This window comes from Mytilus trossulus, chromosome 7 (assembly GCF_036588685.1).
Source record: "Mytilus trossulus isolate FHL-02 chromosome 7, PNRI_Mtr1.1.1.hap1, whole genome shotgun sequence".
Lineage (NCBI taxonomy): Eukaryota > Metazoa > Mollusca > Bivalvia > Mytilida > Mytilidae > Mytilus > Mytilus trossulus.
In genome coordinates, this window is record NC_086379.1 from 57734396 (window position 1) to 57760774 (window position 26379).

The 26379-nt window shown below is 31.2% G+C and overlaps 1 protein-coding gene across 1 annotated transcript; it reads left to right on the top strand.

The window, feature by feature from the left end:
* Nucleotides 1–593: 593 nt before the first annotated feature.
* On the top strand, nucleotides 594–25770 carry LOC134727168 (neuropeptide SIFamide receptor-like). Its single transcript, XM_063591549.1, has 3 exons — nucleotides 594–1204; nucleotides 23279–23378; nucleotides 24241–25770. Exons 1-3 carry the CDS (start codon nucleotides 829–831, stop codon nucleotides 24986–24988), a joined length of 1224 nt encoding a protein of 407 aa, XP_063447619.1. The 5' UTR covers nucleotides 594–828; the 3' UTR covers nucleotides 24989–25770.
* Nucleotides 25771–26379: the final 609 nt, after the last annotated feature.

Sequence of the window (26379 nt, forward strand, 5' to 3'; positions counted from 1 at the left end):
TATCTTTCAGAATGGGTACAGAAAAAAATGTGCCACTGGATGTTTGAGCAAACGAAAATCAATCAAATTCCTATTCAAGAATTGCATTGTATTTGATATGTTCATGTAAAAAGCAATTAACGACCTAAGAATTTATCAATCATAGATTTTTCTGTATTACAAAACCATACAAACCATAAAGACTGGATGTTAACTATCACGTAGAGAAGTGTTAAATAGATAACCTATATAGCCTAGCAAGCAAAGGTGTCTTCTTTAAAGCTTTATTTTATTAGCACTCCGTACCTTATCGCTTTTATACCAGCAGTAAATTTAGTTCTTTGAAAAATCTTGACTCATCATTAATCGAAAGTTCTATATTATCACAACGCTACTAAATAGTATAAATGCTAGACTAGTAATTTTCTTAACAAGAGTATTGTAAAACCACAGCGCTATACTAGATTAAATATGACATAATTAAATTGGAATACTATATTTAAAAAGTCTTAAGTGAAATTGCATGCCTTTGTATAATTGCTGGCGTCATTGCTCTTTAGATCCTACATATATATTTTTGAAGCGTATTTGATAATCACTGTGTAGAGGAATAATTACAGGTGTTATCTTAGTTGTAAAGAAAAGACAATTAAATGCGAAACATGCTCCTAGTTTTATTTTTATCAATACTGTGAATAAAGAGCTGTTCCGATCACACCAATCAAATAGTTGATCAATAAATACAACAAGCGTGGACACAGAAAATGTAAAATATATGATAAACATAACCAACTGTTCATTCAAGAAAACGGCAAATTTGATTGACAGGGAAATTTATTTCTCTTTGAAATGAAAACCAATCGTGCTATTACAGAGTATTCGGTACCTGCGATGAACTTCTTCAACACTACTAGTGTATCTGAACAAAACTATACCAATATTTATATTAATGGAAGTGAAATAACAAATTCTTCAAATGGAACTATAAACTTTGAAATGCCTCACGAGTACCGCCACCCTCCGGAAATAACTGCGATTTACATTATAGCATATGGTATTGCGTTTTTATTTGCACTTTTTGGCAATGTCATTGTGATAGCAGTAGTTTTACGATATAGGTGGATGCATACAGTGACTAATTTTTTCATAGTAAATCTGGCAATAGCTGACATTTTAGTATCTCTGTTTTGTATACCAGTATCACTTCTAACACATATATTTGTTGGTAAGTATATCATACTATTTTTTATCATTGTTTATATATAAGTTAGGGAAAGTTCGACTCAAGTTTATGTCATTAATAGGCAAAGGGCAGCGATGAAATAAAAATGATATTTAATGATGTATAAAAGAATATCGAACTGCAGTTAATAAGAAGTATCATTTCGGGGGTTACAATATTCCTTATAAATATTCTAGATTCTAGCGTTACTTTAAAATCAAAATTCCTATCTATAAGATTTAAAAAAAAAAAGTCTTCCTTGTAACAAGATAGTTTTAGTAGCCTTTTTTAAATCATGGCGTATTTTAAGACGTAAATACCAAAAAAAAGACCAAACAAACAAAACAAAACATACATACATAAATTCTGGACAAAGTTCATCAATTTAAATCATATATGGCTGGATTGTCTTTTTACATGTATTATTAGATGACATAAAGTTGACCGGTCATTACCCATTTATATTAATAAATAGAAACTAGAATAAAATAGCGAAATCGGTCATTTTCAAAGCATTTACATAACATATTTGCTTTTATATTGAACATAGCTATATAAATTATTGGCCTTTTATTACTGAGTTCGAGGGTTCAGTAATTTACAAATATTGCTTATTGTATATATCCGGAAAAAGGATGGTACCCATATGTGCGACAAATGTTTCAAGGAAAATTGTCATTACACTCGGGAAGACAGTTTGGAAAGGCAAACAAACAAAATGCTTGAAAACATATAAATCATAAAAGTAAACTAAAGAGCAAAATCTTTAAATGACAAATTTGTTATTAGGAGTACCATCATCAAGAACTTGGAATGCTCGAGACGAACATTTTTTGAACATTTGCATCAATCAAAAACGATGTTTGTATCTGTAATAAAATCTTGAGGTACTAATATGAAAATACTCATAATAATCATGTTTTTCTGAAAGTATTGATGACATAATATATTGATTGTTTTTTTATTTACATTCAATAGAAAAAAATCTTACCATTTGAAGAAAGGATCAAATTATAGATATATTGTGTAGGCTGCCACTGGAAAAAAAAAAGAAATTGAGCATATACATATGATACATAACATGTGAATATAAAAAAAGGACTAAATTCTTACTTTTCTGGGCTTTATTTCTTATTTCTAGTTCACGTTTACTGATTCAAAATGTGCATTGGTTAATATTTTAACTCTGGACTCAATCCCCCCCAAGACAACACATTTAAAAAATTGCCGACATAAAATTTGAAACGCTTTCTACATAGATTTGGGTTTGGATAACATTTGGTGTCCATAGCTACATATGCAACCTTCACTTAAATATAAAAAGAAGATGTGGTATGATTGCCAATGGCACAACCATCCACAAATGACCAAAATGACACAAACATTAACAACTTAAACCCGGTTGTCACTATCAAAGTAACTTTTGTGAAAGTCTCTTTAACTATCATGTATAATTGGTCAAGTCATCTACCGTCACTAAGTTCGTCTAAATTTTAAGAAAAACAGTATAAGATTCTATTCCTTCCAAGTGTGTTAAAATTTAATGTTTTAAGATATTCAATTGTGTGTATAGTATAAAGATAAATTTTACTTATTCTAATACATAAATATGTATGAATTGTGATGTCATTTCATAAAAATATAAACGCGACCATTTTTTTTCTTGCCCCTACAATTTGGTTAAAAACAGTAAGTACAAATTTTATGAAATCGTCAGTTTTATAAAAAAAAATGTACAATGTGCGTTAAGCCTTCAAACTGTTATGCTCTCCAATTTCATACTTTATTTGGCCTTTTTAACATTTTTTTATTCGAGCGTCACCGATGAGTCTTTTGTAGACGAAACGTGCGTCATAAATATAAAATTTCAATCCTAGTACATGTATCTATGGTAAGTTCATTTACATTAGCAAGTCTTTCCTCCATAATAATACGCAGTATGTCTAATACAAATATATTAGTCGCTGCAAAAAGTTTAGAGGCTTTTAATATTAAATATAATAACATGTATATATACTAATATGACACCCCCTTTATAATTATCTGAGACGCCGAGCTAGATACTTCTAGTGTGCTTACTCACAAAAATATTCGATGTGTCATTCGATAAAATGTATTCTTTCATTGAGCCGATTAGTATTTGCTTTAATCTTAGACGGCAAATGCTTGGTAGAAACGGTGCAAATTCAAGTTACATTTCTGCTTTTCAATTGATATTAATGTTCAGTGGCAAATATTTCATATTAATCTAAGATCACCGATAAAAAAGGACAAATGTAGTACTTAAAGAGAAATGTTCAACTTTTATTAAATTTTCATATGAGCCTTTAGACATTGATTCAGTAATTATGTGGGACAATTTCCGCTCTTTGAAGTGAATGGATTCTCCTTGTCTTCATTTCTACTGTACACAGTAGTATTCGATATCTAATGAAAGTGTGTTGTCTTCAATGTCAACTTCAGAATTTGATAAAGTATAGCAATTAAACAAGTAAAGATGAGACAAAATGCTATCGAATGAAAGCTTAAGAAAGGAACCCTGGCAGTATATCAATCTTTTGTTTACGTAAATTGTTGACCATCGTTTATTGAGCAAATTTAAGCTTAAAAAAAAAGATAAAGAAAAGAAAAAAATAGTGGCTTTGCTTTCTGCTATATGAAAATTATTCGAAACGGTTCCCTAGGAAAACTGTCTCGCATGCTAGTTGGGAAAAGAACTCAATGGCAATATAATAGATTATTCCAGGGTTTTTGTTTGTGTACGACGTTGAAATACATGGCTGCTCCCGATACTGCATTAGATACATAATTTTTTTAATTAGAAAATTAAAATTTAGAATGGAAAAGGGTATGATCAACTGATTTTTATAGTTCGTTCTTATGTTGTACTGTTATACCAATGTCCCAGGTGAAGGGGAGGGTTGGGATCCCGCTAACATGTTAACCTCGCCACATTATTTATGTATGTGCCTGTCCCAAGTCAGGAGCATGTACTTCAGTGGTTGTCGTTTGTTTATGTGTTACGTATTTGTTTTTCGTTCATTTGTTTTACATGAATAAGGCCGTTAGTTTTCTAGTTTGAATTGTTTTACATTGTCGTATCGGGGCCTTTTATAACTGACTATGCGGTATGGGCTTTGCTCACTGTTGAAGGCCGTACGGTTACCTATAGTTGTTAATGTTTGTGTCATTTTGGTCTTTTGTGGATAGTTGTCTCATTGACAATAATACCACATCTTCTTTTTTATATGAGGCAAACAGACAACAACACGTTTAAAGAGCCTTCACCCTATACCTCTAGTCACTATAAAAACACACACACACATACAACAATACGCACAGTTAAACTCAAGATTAAAAGAAGTCAGAGTCCGATGTCAGAATAGGTAACAAAAGAAACTAATACAAAATGACAATGATACATTAATTAACAAAGAGTCACTAGCATTTACTGACATGCCAGTTTCATACCCCAATTAAACTGATTGAAATAGTATGTCTTCATTATATAAATATCAAGCACAATCCCTCCCGTGAGGGATTTAGTACACCATCATATGAGAACATAACCCGTATAACTAAACTGTATAGGTGTTTACAACAATCTCACCCCGATGAAAAAAGGCAACACGATAACGCTATCAAGGATTGTTGCAGGCGAATCTTAAACTACGCCGATGAATTGTTTAACACCCATTAAACCTGTAGTGACTTAATTTCAATCACGAAGATCGAAAATATTCCACGGCAATATTTAAGAAGCTGCATCTTAATCTGTCTTTTGTTTGGCTAATATAACTAATTCAGTATATTGTTCTCAATTAACAAAACATTATTATATCTTAAAATAGGAATTTTATGTTGAAAGTTTTCTATGATAGTATTCTTATAAAATTATCGTATGACGTTCGGTGAGCCAATTTGGATTTTAATTGCAGACTTTTCCTACCTTGAATATCACCATAAATGGCAATGGTAATATAACGTCATGCATTTGAATATAATTGTTTATTGTACGGTATGACGTACGAATTAGCACAAGGTCCCATAAGGACGACACAATTTGAACTGTTAGTGGACTAGAAAATTTACCTTTTCTCATATATTTGTTTTTAAATGTCTGACGATTAGACAATAAACAATTAACAATACGATGTTAATGATGTCTTATAAAAAACAAGAAATTATTTGTTTTTATTTTGAACTCGATCACTTTTATTTGCATTGGTTGTTACTCAATCTTTAGTTTGTTACATGTAGTTCTTGTTTTTGGCTGTTGGTTCATCTTTCCGAAGTGTTGTCTGTGCATCTTCAATGTATTAACAGCCCCTCGAGTAACTTTTCACCTTTATGGATATGATCAAACCAGGGAGTTGTAAGACATAACGTTTTGTAGCTTTATCACACTGGAAAATGCTGTATATTTACATATATGATTAAAAACAGCAATAAAATTGGCTTTTCATGTTTTTTTTGCTGTGCACATGCTGTTGATGTGTCATGGATGATAGCCCCATATAATTTATACTAATTTTATAATAAGAGACATCATCAGTATGCGTACGGAATAATATTTGTTATACATATTTAAACATTACCTTTCAAAAGGTAACTGATTTCATCTTGGAAATCTGTGAGGGTAAAACGGTGTTGTGTTTATTATACCTTTTTTTAACGTCTTTTTTTTAGATGTTTATAAATTCACTTAAAATGTTTGGTTTATATGATAAAAGGAGGTATGAGGTTTATTCCATTTTACAACTAAAATAATAGGTCAAAAGACATTTGCCGGTCAACATACAATCTTCCCCAATAGACAAATGTCTTAAATAGATACAGTATTTCAAGCTCTAAATTGTCTAGGGTCTAAAAACAATTGAATAATTTCTACAACTATAAAATAAGGTGAGACAACTATCCAACAGAGACCAAATGACGTCGATTTAAGCAATTATAGGTCACCGTACGTACATGCTATCAATTGAGGGGATACAGTATAAATACAAACAAGACAACTATGATCCACAAAAAGACCAACGTACAAAGATGTAAACAACCAATGTTAATCAATTATCAGCTAATGATTCTGATTACCCATAATCCTTCCTAGTTTTCTACTTTATCTATAACTCGAATAATTCAAGCCCTTTCCGTGTCCGATTTTCTCCCACACGAGGGCTTGAACTCCTTATGATCATTGGCCGCGTCGCCTGCTCTCTGTGTGGGAGAAAATCGGACACGGAAAGGGCTTGAATTATTCGAGTTATAGATAAAGTAGAAAACTAGGAAAGATTAGTCAATATGTTTTCGCTAAATCGTGAAAGCTAGACTAGACATGGATTACTTTATAACTGACTATCTGATGCCTAAATAATTTTAAAATCTGTCAACGTGTATTAACAGATAATATATGTCCGAAGCCGAAACAAATTACTCATCCAATAAATAGCTGAAACTTTCGTATGAGGTTGTTTTTTTATATAAAAAGTCCGACGACGCTACATATAAACATGACAGAAGTATTAGATAAAGTAACCCGAATAATTCAGTCGTTATATTCCGCTGATCTACAAAGGCATGCAATTTCACTTAAGACTTTTTAAATATAGTATTCCAATTTAATCCATGTCTAGTCTAGCTTTCACGATTTAGCGAAAACATATTGACTAATCTTTGATACTCATTAAATTGGCCAATACATGTATTAGCTAGGTTGATCCGAATTGTCTAATGATTTCCTTTCAACAGTTGATATTTACATGCACTTTCCTCTTTAAATTATTAGTCTGAGTACCATTGATGTCAATAGTAGCAGTGTTTATTCTCGTTCTTAATACAAATCGGTTTTAGCTTTATGCTACGCAAACTTATTTATTGAATAATTACACATTAAATAATTAAGTTAATCAATGAAGTGTTTACACGCGTTCTTAATTATTATTCAACCCTACTGGAATTGCACGTTAAATAACTTCATTCCAACCTGGGTTTAAAGGACTTTATTGAATTAAAATCAAAAACAGTTATAATCGACAGCAAAACAATCTATTAGTGACATATTTGAACAAAAGAAAAGTGTTCATGTTTAGTATAGATTTTTGACGTTTCATTTGTAGAAAGTCTTTACTTCACTTACATTGCTCAGTAAGTTAACCATGACAAAGGACCGGAAGCTTTAACCTGCATCAGTTCACCTTTGGATCATTAAACAGTTATACATACATTTTTTTACATTTACCAAGCTTATAAATTAAGGTCCTCACACGGAGCATGATATTTGATGCTCCCATTCCAATTGGATGAGACAGCGTATTTGTTTATTATGTATATCCACACGCGTCAATTATAAAATTGCACAATATGATAATTCAAGGCGACTTTTACAATGAAGCTAAATCGTCGGTATCATGAGGATCTTTTCATTGAAACAATCTATCCTATAATTCAGAAGGGGGCGAGGGTTCGACTTAATCAAAGCTACATGTATACAGCTACCTTATGAAGTAAAAATGTAGTTTGTAAACTATTCTACCTATATATATCTTTGGTTTATTTATATGTACTTTTAGTTTCTGCTTAACTTCATGTGTCAGATGTCAGACTAGGGTAAACGCATGTGGTTTAATAGTAACGCTGTAATATATACGGTGTTCAAATTTTGAATTGAATTATTTTCATACGGAAACCTGTTTATTAATTGTTATGCCGGATATATTGTGTTTAAGTGTTTGCTTAAAAAAAAGGTGGAGTCTTTGTCATTCGATTAAAAAGTTGTATTACATTCTAGAGTTTTAAGTTGAGGTTTTTGGTGCTCAGTTTATGGTTCTTTGTTGTGTTTTTTGTACTGTTAATGTCTCAGACTGTGTGTCTTTTCGTGGCGTTGTCGGTTCATTTTCGACTCATGAGTTCGAATGTCTTTTGGTAACCTTCGTCTCTGTCGTTGTTAAGTTAAATAAACAACGACAAAGATCTACAAAGAAAGGTCACTATGGAATACCTTTTCAGCATGAAGAACATTTACAAGTTAATGTATTTTCAAAAGTGATTTTGTTTTTTTTATCAAGTAAGTAGGCCAATGGAGTTATTCTGATTATGTGATGGGGTTCATGTTGTTCGGTCTTTAGTTGGTTGTTCTAATTTATTTCTTAATCCCTTACAGAATATGGACAGAAAAAAATGCCCGTCGATTTTGCTATGGTTGTTGTTGTTGGTGGTATTGGAGTGTGTGTGGAAAGAGTCGTTCAGTCGTATGAACTGCGATATAACTCCAAATTATAGGTGGGATTACTTTAAATGTTCATATATTTTGATTACATGTGCAAAAATGACGCAAGAGAACACGCAGTAATTTTTAACTTACAATAGATATACCCGTTTGAATTTAGCTGATTTTTTATTTTTATTTGTATCATACTTTAGAAAACGTTGTTTGTCCGGTTAGATCATGTACAGTATCATTTATATTAAAGCATCATTCACCTCAAGTATACATAATTAATCATACAATGGAAAGTGTTAACATCTGCCAGTTGTATTCTAGTTAGGCCTTTTTTGTCTAATTCATATCCCGTAGTTAAACATACCCGATGAAAGTTTTCCCATATGCGGAGGGTCTCTAAAAACACCGCAAAGGACCTCCTTTGTGCACAAAGGAGCTCTAAGGAGCACTAAGGACCCCAAAGAAGGTTGATAAGAGCACAAAAGACCTGAAATTACCTTTAAAGCATAAAAATATTATAATTCCTGAAGAAAAATGTAAAAACAATTAATTAATTTCAATAAAAATTGTGATTTTTATAATGTACGATTTGGTGTTGTCACCGGTATCGGTTTGGAACCGACTTATTTTCGGGCTGTGCGATATAGTTCATGTACGTGAATTGTTAAATAGTTATAATATGATATAAATGATTAAAACATCAATTATTATTCTTAATATTTTGTTGTTGTAATATTTTTTTTAAGATAAGAGACTTTACCAAAACTACGATAATTATGTAAGGATACCGATGTTTTGATGTTTTTTTTCTGGTCTCGTATTTCATCATCAGCTTGTTTTTTCTTGTGTATGGTAATATGTATTGCTATGACGAAAACGTTTCTAAAGGCACAAAGGGAACGGTATGACCATTATTCTAAAGGTATAGGCATCTTCGCAAGCGAAGCGCAAGCGAAGATGAAAGGTAGGTAAATTAGTTTGGATTTGTCAATTCGTATTTCATGAAATTTATTTCAATACACACTTTGTTTTATAAAATTTTATTCTACCGAAATGTTCTTACTTGGTGACTCTCAAATTACTTTAAAGAAAACGTTTCTAAAACACTAAGGGAACAGTATGGGATGTATTCTAAAGGTAGGAAATTTGGTTGAATTTAGAGTGAATCATGTTAAAGTTGTAAAGCTTTAAATTGTTCAATGCAGAACTCTCTGATTGTTTATTCTTTTATTTCTTTTAAAATTAGCAGTAAAATAGTTTTCCTAATTTTTTTTTTCACTTCAATAGACGATGTCTTTGATCGACGCTTGTGAGATCTATATTTTGAAAACTTGGAACGGTTTCACGAAGCTATCCTAAGACCTGTCTTATGGTCCTCTTATAACTATCCTCAGACGAAAGTAGGACAAACAGTCACAGACAAAAAGTCACATACATGAGCTATATATCCCATAGCCCGGATATGAAGTCTGTTCCAAACCGATACCGGTTACAACACCAAACCGTACATTATAAAAATCGCAATATTTTATTGAAATTAATTAATTTTTTTACATGTTTCTTCAGAAATTATTATATTTTTATGCTTTAAAGGGAATTTCAGGTCCTTTGTGCTCTTATCAAACTTCTTTGGGGTCCTTAGTGCTCCTTTGTGCACAAAGGAGGTCCTTTGCGGTGTTTTTAGAGACCGATATGCGGACAGTAATTATATCGTTCGTCTCACCAACGTTTGAGATTTCTGTTTTTGATTTCAATTTTAAGGTTAAAAATTAAATTAATTTTCGGTTTTATCTTGAAAATGGACATAGAAAAGCCATGTGTACGAGGTCCATATATTTATTTATGTTTATATCGTGTTATGTGACCATCGGTTGTTTTCGGGTCATCTCGATAGTTATGTCTAGACTAAACACGAAACAAAGTTACATGTACATATTATCAAGCCCATGTTTATTTTGGATCTTTTATAATTTGGATAAATGTTGTACATTGGTATAAATCTAATATCAGAATTTTAGTCAAATCGGTGAACATTTGACAGATATTGCCCCTTTAAGAGTATATGCGAACTGACAGAAAAAATATTTTGTGAGAATTAGTGCTATAGCTTTATTGATATCAAAACATAACAGAACAAATGCATAATACCTTTGGTAAATATATTTTGAAAGGTAATTATTTTATTGTTACAATTCTTATTGACCGACTAATTATAACAGATCTGACACATGCCAACTTGTTCTGATCAACAATATCTCTTTGTCCGTGAAGAAATAAAAGTATATGCCTACACAATGTTCTACAAATTTTGCCAGATGTCATCGACAGTAAAATGCGTAATGATCGAATTTACTGGCAATTATACGTTTGATGAATATTTAAAATTTAGGATTGGAAGAGGAAATTTGATTTTTATATGAGGCTTACAACTGATTTTCACAATTATTGAATTGCGAGTTCTTACAAGTGATCTGCTACAGATTTCATGCATGAACAATTAAATAGTTTTTCAATAATTTGAATGCTCTTGACTTAAATAAATACATAATATTTTATTTGTGTTTCCAAAGTAGTTTTTTCACATCATATAATGCAAATACGGACAACAAGGTATGTCCGTGTTTAATTTCATATCAGTAGTCATGTAAGCCAATAGCCTACTCCTTTATTATTTTGTTTCCCTTTTTTTCTGGTGAAACGATTATCAGCTAAGGGATTAGTACAAAATAAATGAAAGAAGCTACGTCAAACATATAATAAAGTGGTTTATCAAGTTCATTAGTAATCACAAATCCATAGGCAAGCAACCAGGTAAATAACAGTTACAAAAAGTTATGATTGCTTAACGTCCAGTGACAATATAAAAAAGATGTGGTATGATTGCCAATGAGACAACTATCCACAAAAGACCAAAATGACACAAACATTACAACTATAGGTCACCGTACGTTTTATTTATTCAAGCCTAGAGCAAATTAGTAATATATACAATAGATAGACCCTGTAATAGAGGCCGTATTGGATTAAGGTCGTGAAAATTCCATCTTTTCATCTTATATATCATGTACTGGGTATATTCTCAAACTAAAGTTACATGTACTTATCATTGCATCCAATACCAATTAAGTCCAATTTATTTATCATCTTTTACGTATTTGTTCAGGATAAATATCATCAATCTAACTTAATTGTTCTAAGATATTAAAACCCAGTAATCGAAGACAAAAAGACAATATCATGGTAAAATAGAGAAACCGACGAAAAGAAAAAAATAGCAATATGACACTGCACTTGGGAAAACGAAACACAGAACACGAATGAAACAACCAAAAGTACATTATTACTGGTTTTAATTAAAAAAACATCGGATATTTTTTTTTTTCAATTCTGGAATCGGAGCGCCATTGCTGTGAAAATACTATAATTGTTAGGAACGTCTTTTATTTATGGTTTGGTTTCGATACTGTTTGTATTCGCACACCTTGCTTTTCTTGTGTTGATTCTTAAAAGTGTAGTTCCATTAGGAATTCAACGTCTAAAGCCAGATGCATTCATCATTATTATATAATCCAATTAGTGATGTTAATTTAATGGCCAATTAAGAATCTTGTTTTGATAGGAGTGCATTTCTGATACCAAGGAATACATACACGTACAACTGACACCCGCCATCAATCAAGTAAACAAATTCTAGCTTTTCTTTTGAGTTAATAAAACAAGTAGTCAGCTTTATGAGTATATAAATACGTATGGAGATTTGAATTTATCTTACAGCTGTCTGGCTTAATTAATACCGAAAATAAAACGTAAAAGGACTTTAAGGAGGAATGAATTGTTCCATTTTGATATATAACAACATTATATTTGTGAATTCTAATGCACTGTCTTTAACATTTTCGGAAACATTTCGTATATCAATCATAACACGGCACAATTAGTGTAGCATTGAAAAATATCCAAAACCTTTGTTCAATTTTTAAGTTAATGACAACCTATACTTTTCAGAATAAAAGAATAAAGAGGAAATTAAAGACAAATATCGCCTACTACAGGTCTTCATAATAGGAAAGTACTTGTCTCTAAAGTAGGCAGCAATTCACTTTATCAAATTATGGTAATAAAGGATGAATGGTTCAGTATACCAGTCCAATTACCGATTTAAACGAAGGAATAAGGCAAAGTTTAGAGTTTTTGGTTTGTAATGCAAAGTGAATAAGATAAATATTTCTTACACAAACAAAGTTCATTTTACTCTCGGACCGGGAAATGATCTTATAAACTTTGAATCTATGTTTACTCTAAAAACTGTTTCAAAATTCTGAAATTTCACATAAAGTTTTTTGAGATAGATAGAGGCTTATGCCCACGGAAAAGTTATATCAATTGTAAAAGTGGCTGAAACCATGAGTATAAATGATGCCAATGTCTTAAGTGCTATAAAATAATAAGCGCAAAACGTTTTTTTTTTGTATGTTCGATGATAATTGAACGTCTCAATCCACGCATTTAACAAGCAACACAAACTATATGCAAGTGTTTAATGTTTCTGTAGTTTTAATATGACAAAATGACAGATAATGCATATCATATTCAATTTGTGACCAATTAAGATGTTTTAGTCTTGCTTTTATGAATGATATAGACACTACCGATGCCCTTAAGAAAATAGCGTAGTAATGATAAAACTTTAGACGGAGCGTTTTTTTTAAGTTATAAAAATTACTACAGAAATAAAATGGCAATAAGTTTCCAGCTATTATATCAGGAGCAGTAAATAACAATATAATTGTTATAATCAATAAAAGAAACTTTAGATTGGGATGGGAAGTGATCTTCCCACCTTTATCCATTGGCTTTTTAGACATTTTTCTCATTGACAATCATACCACTTATCATTTTTGTTTACGTTCAATAAAAATAATATATATTTATATGAACTAATAAATAACGGACGATAAACAATTAAACTGAAGGATACGAAGATATTACGCTTCTCATTTTTTTCTTTTTTTTTAACGTTTGTTTTTAAGAAGACTGTCATTGACCGTCTTCTCCAGTCTACTGTAACCCAATTTGACACATTATGACAAAAGCAACCTTCGAATCATGTTTACAACATTTTAAATTACAAAACGTCAGTTTTAACAGATAAAGTCACTGCCTCAATTAAAAAAACTTATAAAAATACCGATTGTTAAATCAGACTGCAACAAGCACTCTAATCTGAATGTATGTATTTTTATTTAAATCTGCAGTAAAACTATTATAATAATATGTATGACTAATCTTACAAAAAATATTATTTTGGTAAATCACACTTTGCTTTTAGACAATTTACCATATAGGTTGTGGTCTCACAAACTTAGTATATGTGTTCATTATGATGAGATCTTGCCAAATTCGGGTGTAACCCAATAGTTTGCGATTCACTAAACTTGACATTTTGATAGCGTGAGCGCGGAATGGTATTGTTTTTAATGCATGGACACGGATTATTGATATATAAGATCGAAAGTAATTTAAATTAAAATTTGAATACAGTTGCAATATCATTACGGTTCCCTAGCACTTTCACTAATGTCAAATATCTCAAAACGAATGGACTTTCATTGCATTTTAGTATCAGTAAGTTAATAATGAAGACCATAACAAATGTACATATCCACACAAACTCTTCTGCGGTTTCATGTGTCTTATTATTTTAATTTTTTGGTGTAGTCGTTTGTTGACCATTTCATTCACTAGATATTTCTTTTTTTTTACTAATGGTTGTGGTAAATCTTCCATTTGCAGTTCTGAGTACTTCTTTTAAATTATTAAACTTTTCTCCCTAATGTTAGCAAGTTTCGTTTTTCACGCAAGATATCGGAAATTAACCAGTTCAACTTTCGTGATAAATGGGACCATTGCTATTATAGATATAGTAGCACAAGTAGGGTTCTACGTTAATAGATATATAAACTTTAATTAACTTCTAATTATAATAGACACGATGATGTACTATTGGAATCAGCTTCTCATTTTTTTCTTTTTTTTTAACGTTTGTTTTTAAGAAGACTGTCATTGACCGTCTTCTCCAGTCTACTGTAACCCAATTTGACACATTATGACAAAAGCAACCTTCGAATCATGTTTACAACATTTTAAATTACAAAACGTCAGTTTTAACAGATAAAGTCACTGCCTCAATTAAAAAAACTTATAAAAATACCGATTGTTAAATCAGACTGCAACAAGCACTCTAATCTGAATGTATGTATTTTTATTTAAATCTGCAGTAAAACTATTATAATAATATGTATGACTAATCTTACAAAAAATATTATTTTGGTAAATCACACTTTGCTTTTAGACAATTTACCATATAGGTTGTGGTCTCACAAACTTAGTATATGTGTTCATTATGATGAGATCTTGCCAAATTCGGGTGTAACCCAATAGTTTGCGATTCACTAAACTTGACATTTTGATAGCGTGAGCGCGGAATGGTATTGTTTTTAATGCATGGACACGGATTATTGATATATAAGATCGAAAGTAATTTAAATTAAAATTTGAATACAGTTGCAATATCATTACGGTTCCCTAGCACTTTCACTAATGTCAAATATCTCAAAACGAATGGACTTTCATTGCATTTTAGTATCAGTAAGTTATTAATGAAGACCATAACAAATGTACATATCCACACAAACTCTTCTGCGGTTTCATGTGTCTTATTATTTTAATTTTTTGGTGTAGTCGTTTGTTGACCATTTCATTCACTAGATATTTCTTTTTTTTTACTAATGGTTGTGGTAAATCTTCCATTTGCAGTTCTGAGTACTTCTTTTAAATTATTAAACTTTTCTCCCTAATGTTAGCAAGTTTCGTTTTTCACGCAAGATATCGGAAATTAACCAGTTCAACTTTCGTGATAAATGGGACCATTGCTATTATAGATATAGTAGCACAAGTAGGGTTCTACGTTAATAGATATATAAACTTTAATTAACTTCTAATTATAATAGACACGATGATGTACTATTGGAATCAGCCTTACATTTATAAAAATAGCGTTGGTTTTAAAACACTTCTATTTTGTGATTAGACGATACTATAATATACAGTTGATAATGGAGAAAAATACAGCTGCGTATAGCAAAACATTGCGTTTACATACTTTGAACGGTACAGATAAACCTTTCTTAATTAATTGGAATCTTGCAGTTAAATCTTGATATTTTTAATGACGCCCACCTATAGGTTGCATTGCAGTAAATGAACCGAGACAAAACAGGTGTTTTTATAAAGTTCTAATTGATTTAAATAAAGAATATGTAGGAGTTAAAAAAACCACAACAAATAATCGACTTGCGTAGTTAAACTTAAATTAAATAGTTTATTTACATACAACAATCGAATAATTGGTGTCGATTTTTTTTTAAAGTAATCCAAAGCGCAGTTTTCTGGACTTGTTGGATGTAAATTTTGATTAAAACGATAAGGAGAGATATTTTTTTTTTATCAAGGTTAAACAATATTCCGTGACAGTGCGACAAATGCATGGTTGTTTATATCGTCACAATATCGCAAACTTTAGTGCTAACCTTTTTTAATGAAATGCAAATTCATTGCCCTGTCATGAAGTAAAACAATGCCAGGTTGTTTAACTATACCACTAAAGTTACAATTAGACATAATATGTTATAGATAATCGCCTTATTTCCTATATGTTTTATGACAAATTTGCACTATATATATACTGCCAGGTGGAATTTTCATTATTGAATGAGGACGTGGACGATCACTTGTTGTACATGTTTATTGCAAATTCAGCAAAATATTAGAGGATCACTTTCCCTAAGATTTTGAATGAAAAAGATCAACCATACCTATCTAATGAATACCTCGAGTGCTCTATGTTTACAGTTATAGACTGTTTTGTAACTTTGAATTGATAGTTGCTGATATTTTTTGTTCTGGTTATGATAGTATCAAGTGGATTTTTTTCTCCAAAATTCGCATAATGACTTTTGAATAAAAATTATCTTGTTTTGTTTTTTAAGTATTTGTTACTAAAACGTAGCCGCAAAACCTCTACATCCATTTGGTTTTTATAATCTGGATTGTCACATTATTAGATTCCCTCCTTTTTAACATAAGCCACACAGGTGTCTAGATGACACGTTTGTACAAACCCAAACCATGTAAAGCGGTATTTAAGAATATAACAGGTGAACGTCAAAACAACAAATAATTTAACTTTATGATGTTGCAATAAGCGACGATTTCGCGCAGATAGAATTTATGGCTAACCCATTACCTCATCAAAGTCTTCTCCCAGTATCTTGAGCAGGAAGCCATAATTGATAGCAAAATGGGCGATCTAATTCCAATCAAAACTGTGTTCTAAAATTTAACAAAGGTCACCTGTTTTTACATTTTTATCAACCGAACACACTAAAGAGCTCGGAAAGACCCATTAGTGGCCCTCGGCTGTTGTCTACTCTATGGTCGGGTTGTTGTCGTTTTAGCACATTCTCCATTTCCTCTCTCAACTTTATAGAAGAGGAGAAGCCAAAGACTGCCCATACCTCTGGACACTAATCTTTCAAAATGGATGCGAGGAACAGGTACAAATGTAGACACCACACTTTATGTAAAACTTTATGCCATGGCGTTGTCAGTTTGTTTTAGATTTACGAGTTTGACTGTCCCTTTGGTATCTTTCGTCCCTCTTTTATGTGAGAAATTGCTGTAATAAAAAGATGTCCTTGAGGTTCATTTGAATGTTGTGTTAATTTTGTGAACAGTTGCGTATATGTGGAAAATGTTCTTGTTTTCGTATTGTTAGTTTTGCAAATTATTTACAATAAAATGCATATCATTTTCGAAGGTTCTTCTAACTTCTTTTTGCAGTATATATAAATATATGGCATTGAGACCCATCTTAAAAATTGGAATTTCCAATTCCAGAAGAAATCGTGATAAACAAAATTCTGCTGCAAATATATATTGCAACTTTTCATTATAGTCTATATCCTCAGTTATTATTTCAGTCCATCCACTGACAGATCATATCTGCTATATTAACTGTTAAATTGTTCTCGGTCTGAATATGCCTTAAAAATTTTGCACTCGGCGATAAGCAAACAAACATAAATGAAAATGTCTATACCATTTCAAAACTGCTGAAATGTATATAATTTGTCATATGGTTGTTATTCACTTCATGATTACTCCATTTGCTATGCGATTGATTAATTGGCGTTTTCATAACGTTCAATTGCAAAAGAACATATATAGTCAACACAAATAACACAATTTATCTATCAGATTCAAAACAAAAGCACTTTTAAAAAGGATGATAGAGAACCATTGAATGCAGCTGGGAGGAGAAGACTCATTTAGTTAAATTTACAATCGACCCAAGCATCTCAAAGATTTTTTCTGTCACTTAGAAGTAGTATGGCATTCTTCCAAACTTGTTTGGTCCTGATTCAAATGGGACGATGAATTTTAAAAAGAATATAACCGTCCAGGTATGACATGATTAAATAGTATACATGATGGGTGCAGATTAAACCATGCACAATTCTATTTATTTTGGTGTATTGTGCAAGTAATTCTTTTGATAAATAAAGCGATTTTCACATGTCTTCAGAAATACTTTACTACACCCTCAAGCGTATTCCAATTCATTTTTAATTATAGATCGGAGTGTAGATTTCTTGGTTATTTGTGAACATTGACCATGTCAAAACTATAAATGATCTTTTCCCACTATACAAACAACGGTAGTTCATGACATATCCTTTATCTCAAACACTTGGCCGTCATTGGTATACTATATTTTTTCCTAAATCGGTATCAATTTCACCACCAGACGGTTTTGACATTTCAATTACATTCATGATTATATAAAAATATCTAGACGATTTTCATTGTGACAGTTGGTTTTCTAGAGTTCAATCACGTAATTCACAACGTAGTCATATACAAATAGTTGCATAAGTTTAACAGTATACCATACAATATATTTATATAAACATTCATGTTGTGTCACTATTTGACAACTTTTTATCGTCATAGCTGAATAATACAGGTCATTAGCTTCGTTGTCTTCAAACCTACTTTTGAAACTAGGGAAAAGTACTAGAACCCAATATATATTTTGAAAAATATTTAATCATCGAATTAACTGATACTTTTGTTTTATATTTGCAAATGGGATAACAGTGATCGCTACCCTATCTAATTTTAGTATTCTTAATTTGTTTTTGTCACATCCTCTGCGTATGCTCAAATCTTTTTAGAATACTGATTTAATAACCCATAGAAAAAGATGCATGTTTTTTAGAGGTTACATTGACATTTTACCATCATTACTTATGAAACATCTCAACATAATCTCAGATTATGCATTATTCTGATTGAACACAATTTAATCATCACTAAATATACAACTGTTTAACACGTTATCTAATATTGAATAAAATTGGTTTTGAATATCTCGAATGGATTTCTTACTATTTTCTTAGATACAGTGGAAATGGTTAAACTTTTTGATTAGTTGACCAGACTAGACTTCATTAATACATTCTTGGATGGAGACAAGTAATAGTGTGGAATGATCTTCTTACATAAGTTTAATCATGCAAAGAATGACTACTTGCCCCAATTATCTCTAGAAAATTGATAATTTTAATGCAAATGTGGGTTTTTGTAACATTGGAATATATATATGGTGTGTTAATCATCAAACGATTGACCTTCTCACATTCCCGATAAAATTGTCATATTCGTGAAAGATACTAGAATATATGCACAATAAACACTCAAGGATTTGAAAAAGAATTCGTTTTACTAAAATTGTTTCGCTACTTTCCTATTCAAGGGTTTTTGAATTTTTTATTTGCTAAGGCTGTTCTCCCTCATGAATAGATTACCTTAGCTGTATTTGGCAAAATTTTTTCAGGAATTTTGGTCATCAATGCTCTTCAACTTCGTACTTTATTTATGTTTTAACTCTTTTGGATTAGAGTATCACTGATGAGTCTTTTGTAGACGAAACACGCGTCTGACGTAATTACCAAATTTTATCCTGGTAAAAAAAAAGGTTTTGTTTAAACCTGCAAAAAACTTACTCTCATTCCACAAGGTGTTCACTTGATCTGAGAAAAACAAAATCCAGTTAGTTTCAATACAAGATATGTGAAAAAATGTATTAAATATCGAAATTACGTCAATCACACACATGACTTGTTATGTATTCCAATGGTTTAATTTTTTTTTATGAAGAACATATTCCTGAAATATGTATATTAAACCAGAAATACTTTTTATGCGTAATAAAATTTTCATACGCTTGTTTTAATTGATTCGATGGGATAAGAAGAGAATCTTGGTCTTTAATTATTCGAATTACAAATCAAATATCTGCTTTCACCTGTTGGATTTATTTGATGATCGACCGGCTTTATTTTGTCTACATAATTACCGGGATATGTTTGATAATAATATCGAGGCAATTTATTCCCGGAAATGTCGGTAATATCTTGCTATAATTTCTAACCAGAGATACAAATCAACATCATAAACTACAATTAAGTGTAATTCTATCGGCACAGGAAATGTTCGTTACCATTCAGTGATTTATATAAATGTCTGAATTGGTTTCTGGCAATCTTAATGTTTGAGGAATTATTGTCAATAATTATTTCAACAAGGTTTTCTAAAATAGTATGCTACTGCTTTGAGCAAATTAGGTTTATTTCTGTTTACGTCATTTCCAACACTGATTAAAATAATAACAAATGTATTGACACAAATAATACGGTCGTTAATTGCTCTAAGTTCGGTTTTAATCACATAATCGTCCTGATTTGTGTTATTCAACAATACTTTTATATGTATTTTATTTCTATACAGAAAATACCTTTCTTAATGTTTTCATTAATTATATTAATAAAGCATTTAAAACATATCATGTAATCATTCTAGAGCAGAGGCACTGCCACCTGATCAAGCACAAGTCTTCCAAATTATATAAAATATAAAAGAGGGACAAAAGATACCAGAGGGACGGTCAAACTCATAAATCGAAAATAAACTGACAACACCATGACTAAAAATGAAAAAAAGACAAACAGACAAACAATAGTACACATGACACAACATGGAAAACTAAATAATAAGCAACACGAGCCCAACCAAAAACTTGGGGTGACCTCAGGTACTCCGGAAGGGTAAGCAGATCCACATGTGATACCCGTCGTGTTGCTTATGTGATAACAAATCCGGTAAATAGTTTAATTCGGTAGGTCACACTCATGAGAGGAATGTGGACGTAAGGAACATATCCAATATTATTTGTGAAACGATAATTCAATAAACGTACATTTTGTATCTGTTCAGTATGAGGAATACATATACAAATATGTTCAACCTAGAAAATAATACAATATCCCCTTATTTTTATAACGAGTATATACATTTCAGTGGCATTAAACCGAAGAGACTTAAACAAACCAATCAAAATAGTTGAAAGTCAATTCGTGGTAGTTAATATCACCCTTACCTTTATGTGAAATAACAGATTTAATTTTTGAATCTACCCTTGCATAGACATACTGGCTACTGGGTTAATGTAATCTACGTGGTTTACGATTAACCGAAACGGCTCGGTAATACTTAAGTAATCGTATGATATACATTCGAGTGCGCACACTTTTCAAATTAACGATTTCAGATATAAAATCTTTATCTGAAACCAGCCAGTCATCATTTTTGGTTTAATTTTTTTTATTTATATATTATGAAGGTATACAGATATAAAGGGAGAGAAAGTTTGCACTAGTATTATCATCAATATATTTTAAACTTCTATGTTATTTATCTATAATACGAAAATAACGAGGTCCAATTTGTCAGCCGTCATGGGGTAAAAACGACAAATCAAAGAATTCAACTTCATATATAGCTAATATAGGACAATGGTGTAGATACCCCATTTCAGACCCTTTTGTTTCCCACATAATTAATATTGCCAATAATTAATATTAAAGTTCCGGGTCGAATCCAATACCGATACCAATAGTATATTCACCTATTATCCTATCTGTACTTTACAAATCTGCCAGGCGCAAAACCAAACGATGTATTTAGGATTTTGCTATACACACGGGTCATAATCACAGAGTAGACACTTTTAAATTCAATCGTTCTCAAATTGTTATTGTAGTATTTTAATCAGTAAGACTTTCTAAGATAACAATACGAATTCTAAAAATCTTGACTTAAAAAAGGCGTATAGGTACAGTTTTCAATGTGTTATAGAGCATGGCGTAAAACAGCGAATCAAATAATTCAACTTCATTTATAACTAATATAGGACAATATTAATGCTGTTGATTAAAAAAGATTCCGTTCTAATACCTTTTGTTTTCCAGATAATTAATATTACCAATAATTAATTAGTTCCAGGTTGACGGGTTCAAACAGAAAAGAGTTTGAAAGCAGAGTAAACTGCGTCTCTTATAATCGGTATTACTTTATCAAATGACAATACCAATACTAAAATAAGGCTCACGCAAAGTTATATACTTTAATTCAGTCACAGACCCGCGATATCATGGGGGCGTTCTATTGTTATTATAATCGCATGATTTATGTAAATGTCTAAAATACATTGATGAATGTTGCCTTTTACAAAGTTAACGCATAATTGATTTTCCCGTTGATGTAACTCGTGTGGCGTTGACCCAGTCGTGTGAGACAGTTCGTTGTTCTGTCCTTTGTTCGTTTATGTGTTCCTTTTTATTCTGTGGTTATCATGACGAATGTACTTTTGTATTGTTTCTATGTGTAGTTCTCTGTCCGGAATGTTCTTGCATTTATTTTGTACTGTATTCCTGTCGCGTAATGGTGTCATTTAGTGTTATATTTAACATTGCCATACAAGTGTGAGGTTTGGCTCGCCACAAAACAAGGTTCAACCAACCATTCTCTTAAAATGTTCAGGTAAATGGCAGTTGTCATCTAAAAATCCGTTTCTCTGTTTGTAGAGCTCTAGTACTGGTGGAGATAAATATGTCTATTCAATCATGGCTTATCATCCCGAATACCGGATTTTTTTTCTCTAGTAAAGTGTTACATAATGCAAAATACTTAAGCTTTGTACAAGGTAATCCTGATTTAAATTTAGTATTATCAATGTGATAATCCTCATGATCGTTTTTAGTTGGTGATATAATTTGGTTTGCTAAAGTTTTTATTACCAGTATATATTTAATCGCTTGTACCTTTGATAACTATTATCTTAGGTTTTCAATTTTCAATTCTTTAGATTTGTAGTTTCTATTTCGGTTAGATCCTCAGAGATATTTACCCTCAGAAGTGTTAGTTTACTTGAACCCTACTTAATACACATAATATCTTAGCTAGTTGTTTTCTTCTTTTCAATTCAAACAAACTTTGTCTCATCTTTATTTATATTAAGACCACACCTGGGTATAGATAAATAGTGATGTGATCTTATCAATTCCGACAGTAAGACTTGACCTGCCATTCATGCTAATTAAGTGAAATTCTACTTACTGTATAAACACTTATCTACTGGCAACGTTTGATAATAAATTCATTTTAAATTCTCAATGCAATATTTCTAGATTACCCTACATGTAAATTATAATAAAAACAGAAGAAAAAAGAACGCAATTTCACTATTTATGGGATATCGTGTTCAACCTTTGGTTCGAATGGACATATAACAACTGATATCAATACGCTAGCATCTAATGAAAGCTAATACTTTTCTTTTACATTTATGATTATGATATACACTAAGAATATGTTTTTCTTCTTTTTATTTTTAGAATGGCGGTATGGAGCTGTGATGTGCAAAATAACACCGTACTTACAAACTGTATCTGTGTGTGCATCTGTTAATACACTTGCTGCCATTGCTGTAGATCGGTAGGTATTTAGTATTAAATCAACATTCAACAAAAATTAAAAAAAACAAGTGAACCAGTCAAGATCCCCTCTCGTAATTTAAAAAAAAAAAACAACAAACTTTAATAACATATTTTATCATAATACACATTTGAAATGGACTTAATACTAAATAAGTACCGTATTAACTGTAGACAAATGTTCAAACAAACTGAATAATTAAAACTGATATTCACTGGATTATTCGAAATCGATTACAAAAATCTCCAGTTTGTTATATCGAGAAACGCGTAAGTTTAGAATTCAAAGGCAACGTTAAATTATTTTTAATAAGAGCAGTACATCTTTTCGCGAGTTTGAAACAACACAACAAAGAGCAGCTGCATGTTTCATATTAATATATTGGTTAAAGCAACATATAGAAAATGTTCAGAATTGATCTTCCAAAATATTAGAGAATAGGTTTAAGAAATGATTTAATAACATTAAGCTTTCAAAACGTTAAAATATCCTTAATTAAGTGATTCAACATCTTCAATTGAGTTTATCACAGTATATATTATGTTGTTGAACAGACATTAAGGATTTATTAAGAAGTAGCAGGATCACCTTATCTCTTTGGAGTATTTGTTGTTTTAGTTTAGTTTCTTAATACTACAGAAATATGTAAAATATCTCCGTGACTCACTATTAATTTTTTGACTGTTCATCAATGGATATAAAGCTTTAATTTCACAATTATCGCAGCACTATACTTAAACTTTTCCTACAAACAAATGAAGGTCATTTACATATTTTCGTGATCTGTATGTAAGATATGAAGGTCACCTAAAATTATTTTGATTAAACTATTGTATTTTTTTTCTTCTTTGTTATTTTTCAGATACCTGGCTATATGTTACACATTTAACTACAAGATGACTTGGACGACATCTAAGTGTATAATGTGTTTTGTTTGGGTTTTCTCACTTGGTGTTAGCATACCTATGGTTTTATACCGGGAACTAATATTACAGGGTGGCTTACTGAAAGTTTGTATTGAAACGTATCCAAGTGAAACAGTCAGAAAAGTATACTTCATTGGAATATTTGTGTTCTTTTATGCTATTCCGCTTATTCTGATTATATTCTGTTATTCATTCATAGGATTTCGTGTGTGGAACAGAAATGCACCCGGAATATTTAAAGCAAATGGTGTTATTCACAAATCAAAAGTCAAAGTTGTAAAAATGTTAGCTGTAGTTGTAATAATATTTTTCATATCATGGTTGCCAAACTATATAATACAATTCTGGGTATACTTTGAAATGGATCAGTTTAGAGATTACGACTCGCTTATGTTTGTTATCAAATACATTTCACCGGTTGCTCAGTGGATGGTGGTTTCAAATAGCGGAATAAATCCAGTTATTTATTGCTTGTTTAGTAAAAAGATAAGACTTCGAATAAAAGCCATGCTTAAATGTCACAGTAAACACTTTTTGGACAGAACATCTTCACACCCAAAGTATTCCAGTACACGATACTTTTCAGTTGACTACAGTAATGGCCATGTAACATTAAGGCCATACGGGATAGAAAAAAGAAGAAAATCGAGTATGCGTAGTTTCAACAGTAACTTTTATGATTAACAATTACGTTAATGCATGCCGAGGTTTACTAATATTTAGTCTAGTTCGGTATAGATTTGAACGAGAAATGTGGAAACAAAAGAAAACGGGACACATTTACAGTGTAAAAACAACCATTAAAGTGTGAATAAAACATTCCATAGCATTTAGAACAAATGCTTGGACTATGCTCTAAATGTTGACATTCAAAGCAAGATCATTTTTAAAACCAGTACCCAAGTATCGAAATTAAACAATAAGACAATACTGTATGTGTTTATATTCAAGTCGACCAGTATCCGAGTATACTATAACAAATCCGGCAATATTGTTTATAGATTAATGGCTAGCATTACCCAAAAAACGATATAGAACAGTTATAATTGGGAAACCAGTAATGAAGTTAAATTATGAATTACGGCTTTACATGCTTGATGTTTTGTCGATAGGTTTTAAGCATCTTATCTACTAAATTTTCGACGTTCACCGAAGGGTTAATGACGGAAAAGAAACAACAGAAAACATACAACAAAAATAGACATAGACAATACAATAAAAAATCGGATAAGGTAATCGTCTTCTCTTGTGAATGTATCTTATACTGCATTCTTATTTGAAGTCTTCTATTTGAAATGTATGCAAAACGCTCTATAAATATCGATTTCACTAACATCGGATAATTTCTGAAGAAATAATCATCAAAGAACGATTAAAAGCAAAATTTCAGAATTATAAGCGTGCGCCGTCTTCGGTCAATTGCACATGAAAAGAACTGTAAATTTAGATTCTATAAAAAATACAAAAAGAAATGAAAAGAAAATATGACACCATTACTCGCCCATACTATCCTATTTGCTAAATTTTGAAAAAAAACCCTCATATATTTATTCTATATTCCGGGTGCGGGATTTCTCGCTACATTGAAGACCTGTTGGTGACCTTCTGCTGTTGTGTTTTTTTTATTTTGGTCGGGTTGTTGTCTCTTTGACACATTCCCCATTTCCATTCTCAATTTTATTAAAAAATCATTTTAAATCAAAATGTTGACCAAATTCTAGTTTTATTTGACCTTAACTTGATCTTAAACTTTCATACAAAAACGATACCAGTTGAACGAAGGGACTAACGGACTGGTAGTGTAGAAAATATAATGACATGTTTTATTATCATGTGCGAGGAATTTATATTTCAATAGAAAAATAAGTATACAATTTTGAAAATACAGTTACACTTATAACTTAACTCTCGAACTCATGTGAATACTGATTGCACTCATGTATGTGAACTTTAATTGAGCTTTATGCTTGAAATCAATTAACGTTGACATTGGGGAAATCTCGGATATTGTTGTGACTATAAATATGATTTATCTACGTTTTTTGCAGAACGCTTAATTTAGTTGTTATTGTGAA

Excerpts from the sequence above, each read along its gene's own strand:
- LOC134727168 (XM_063591549.1), top strand. The coding sequence starts at position 829 with ATGAAAACCAATCGTGCTATTACAGAGTATTCGGTACCTGCGATGAAC. Across the intron at positions 1,205-23,278 it reads TCTAACACATATATTTGTTG|AATGGCGGTATGGAGCTGTG; the intron begins GTAAGTATATCA and ends TTTTATTTTTAG. Across the intron at positions 23,379-24,240 it reads GCTGCCATTGCTGTAGATCG|ATACCTGGCTATATGTTACA; the intron begins GTAGGTATTTAG and ends GTTATTTTTCAG.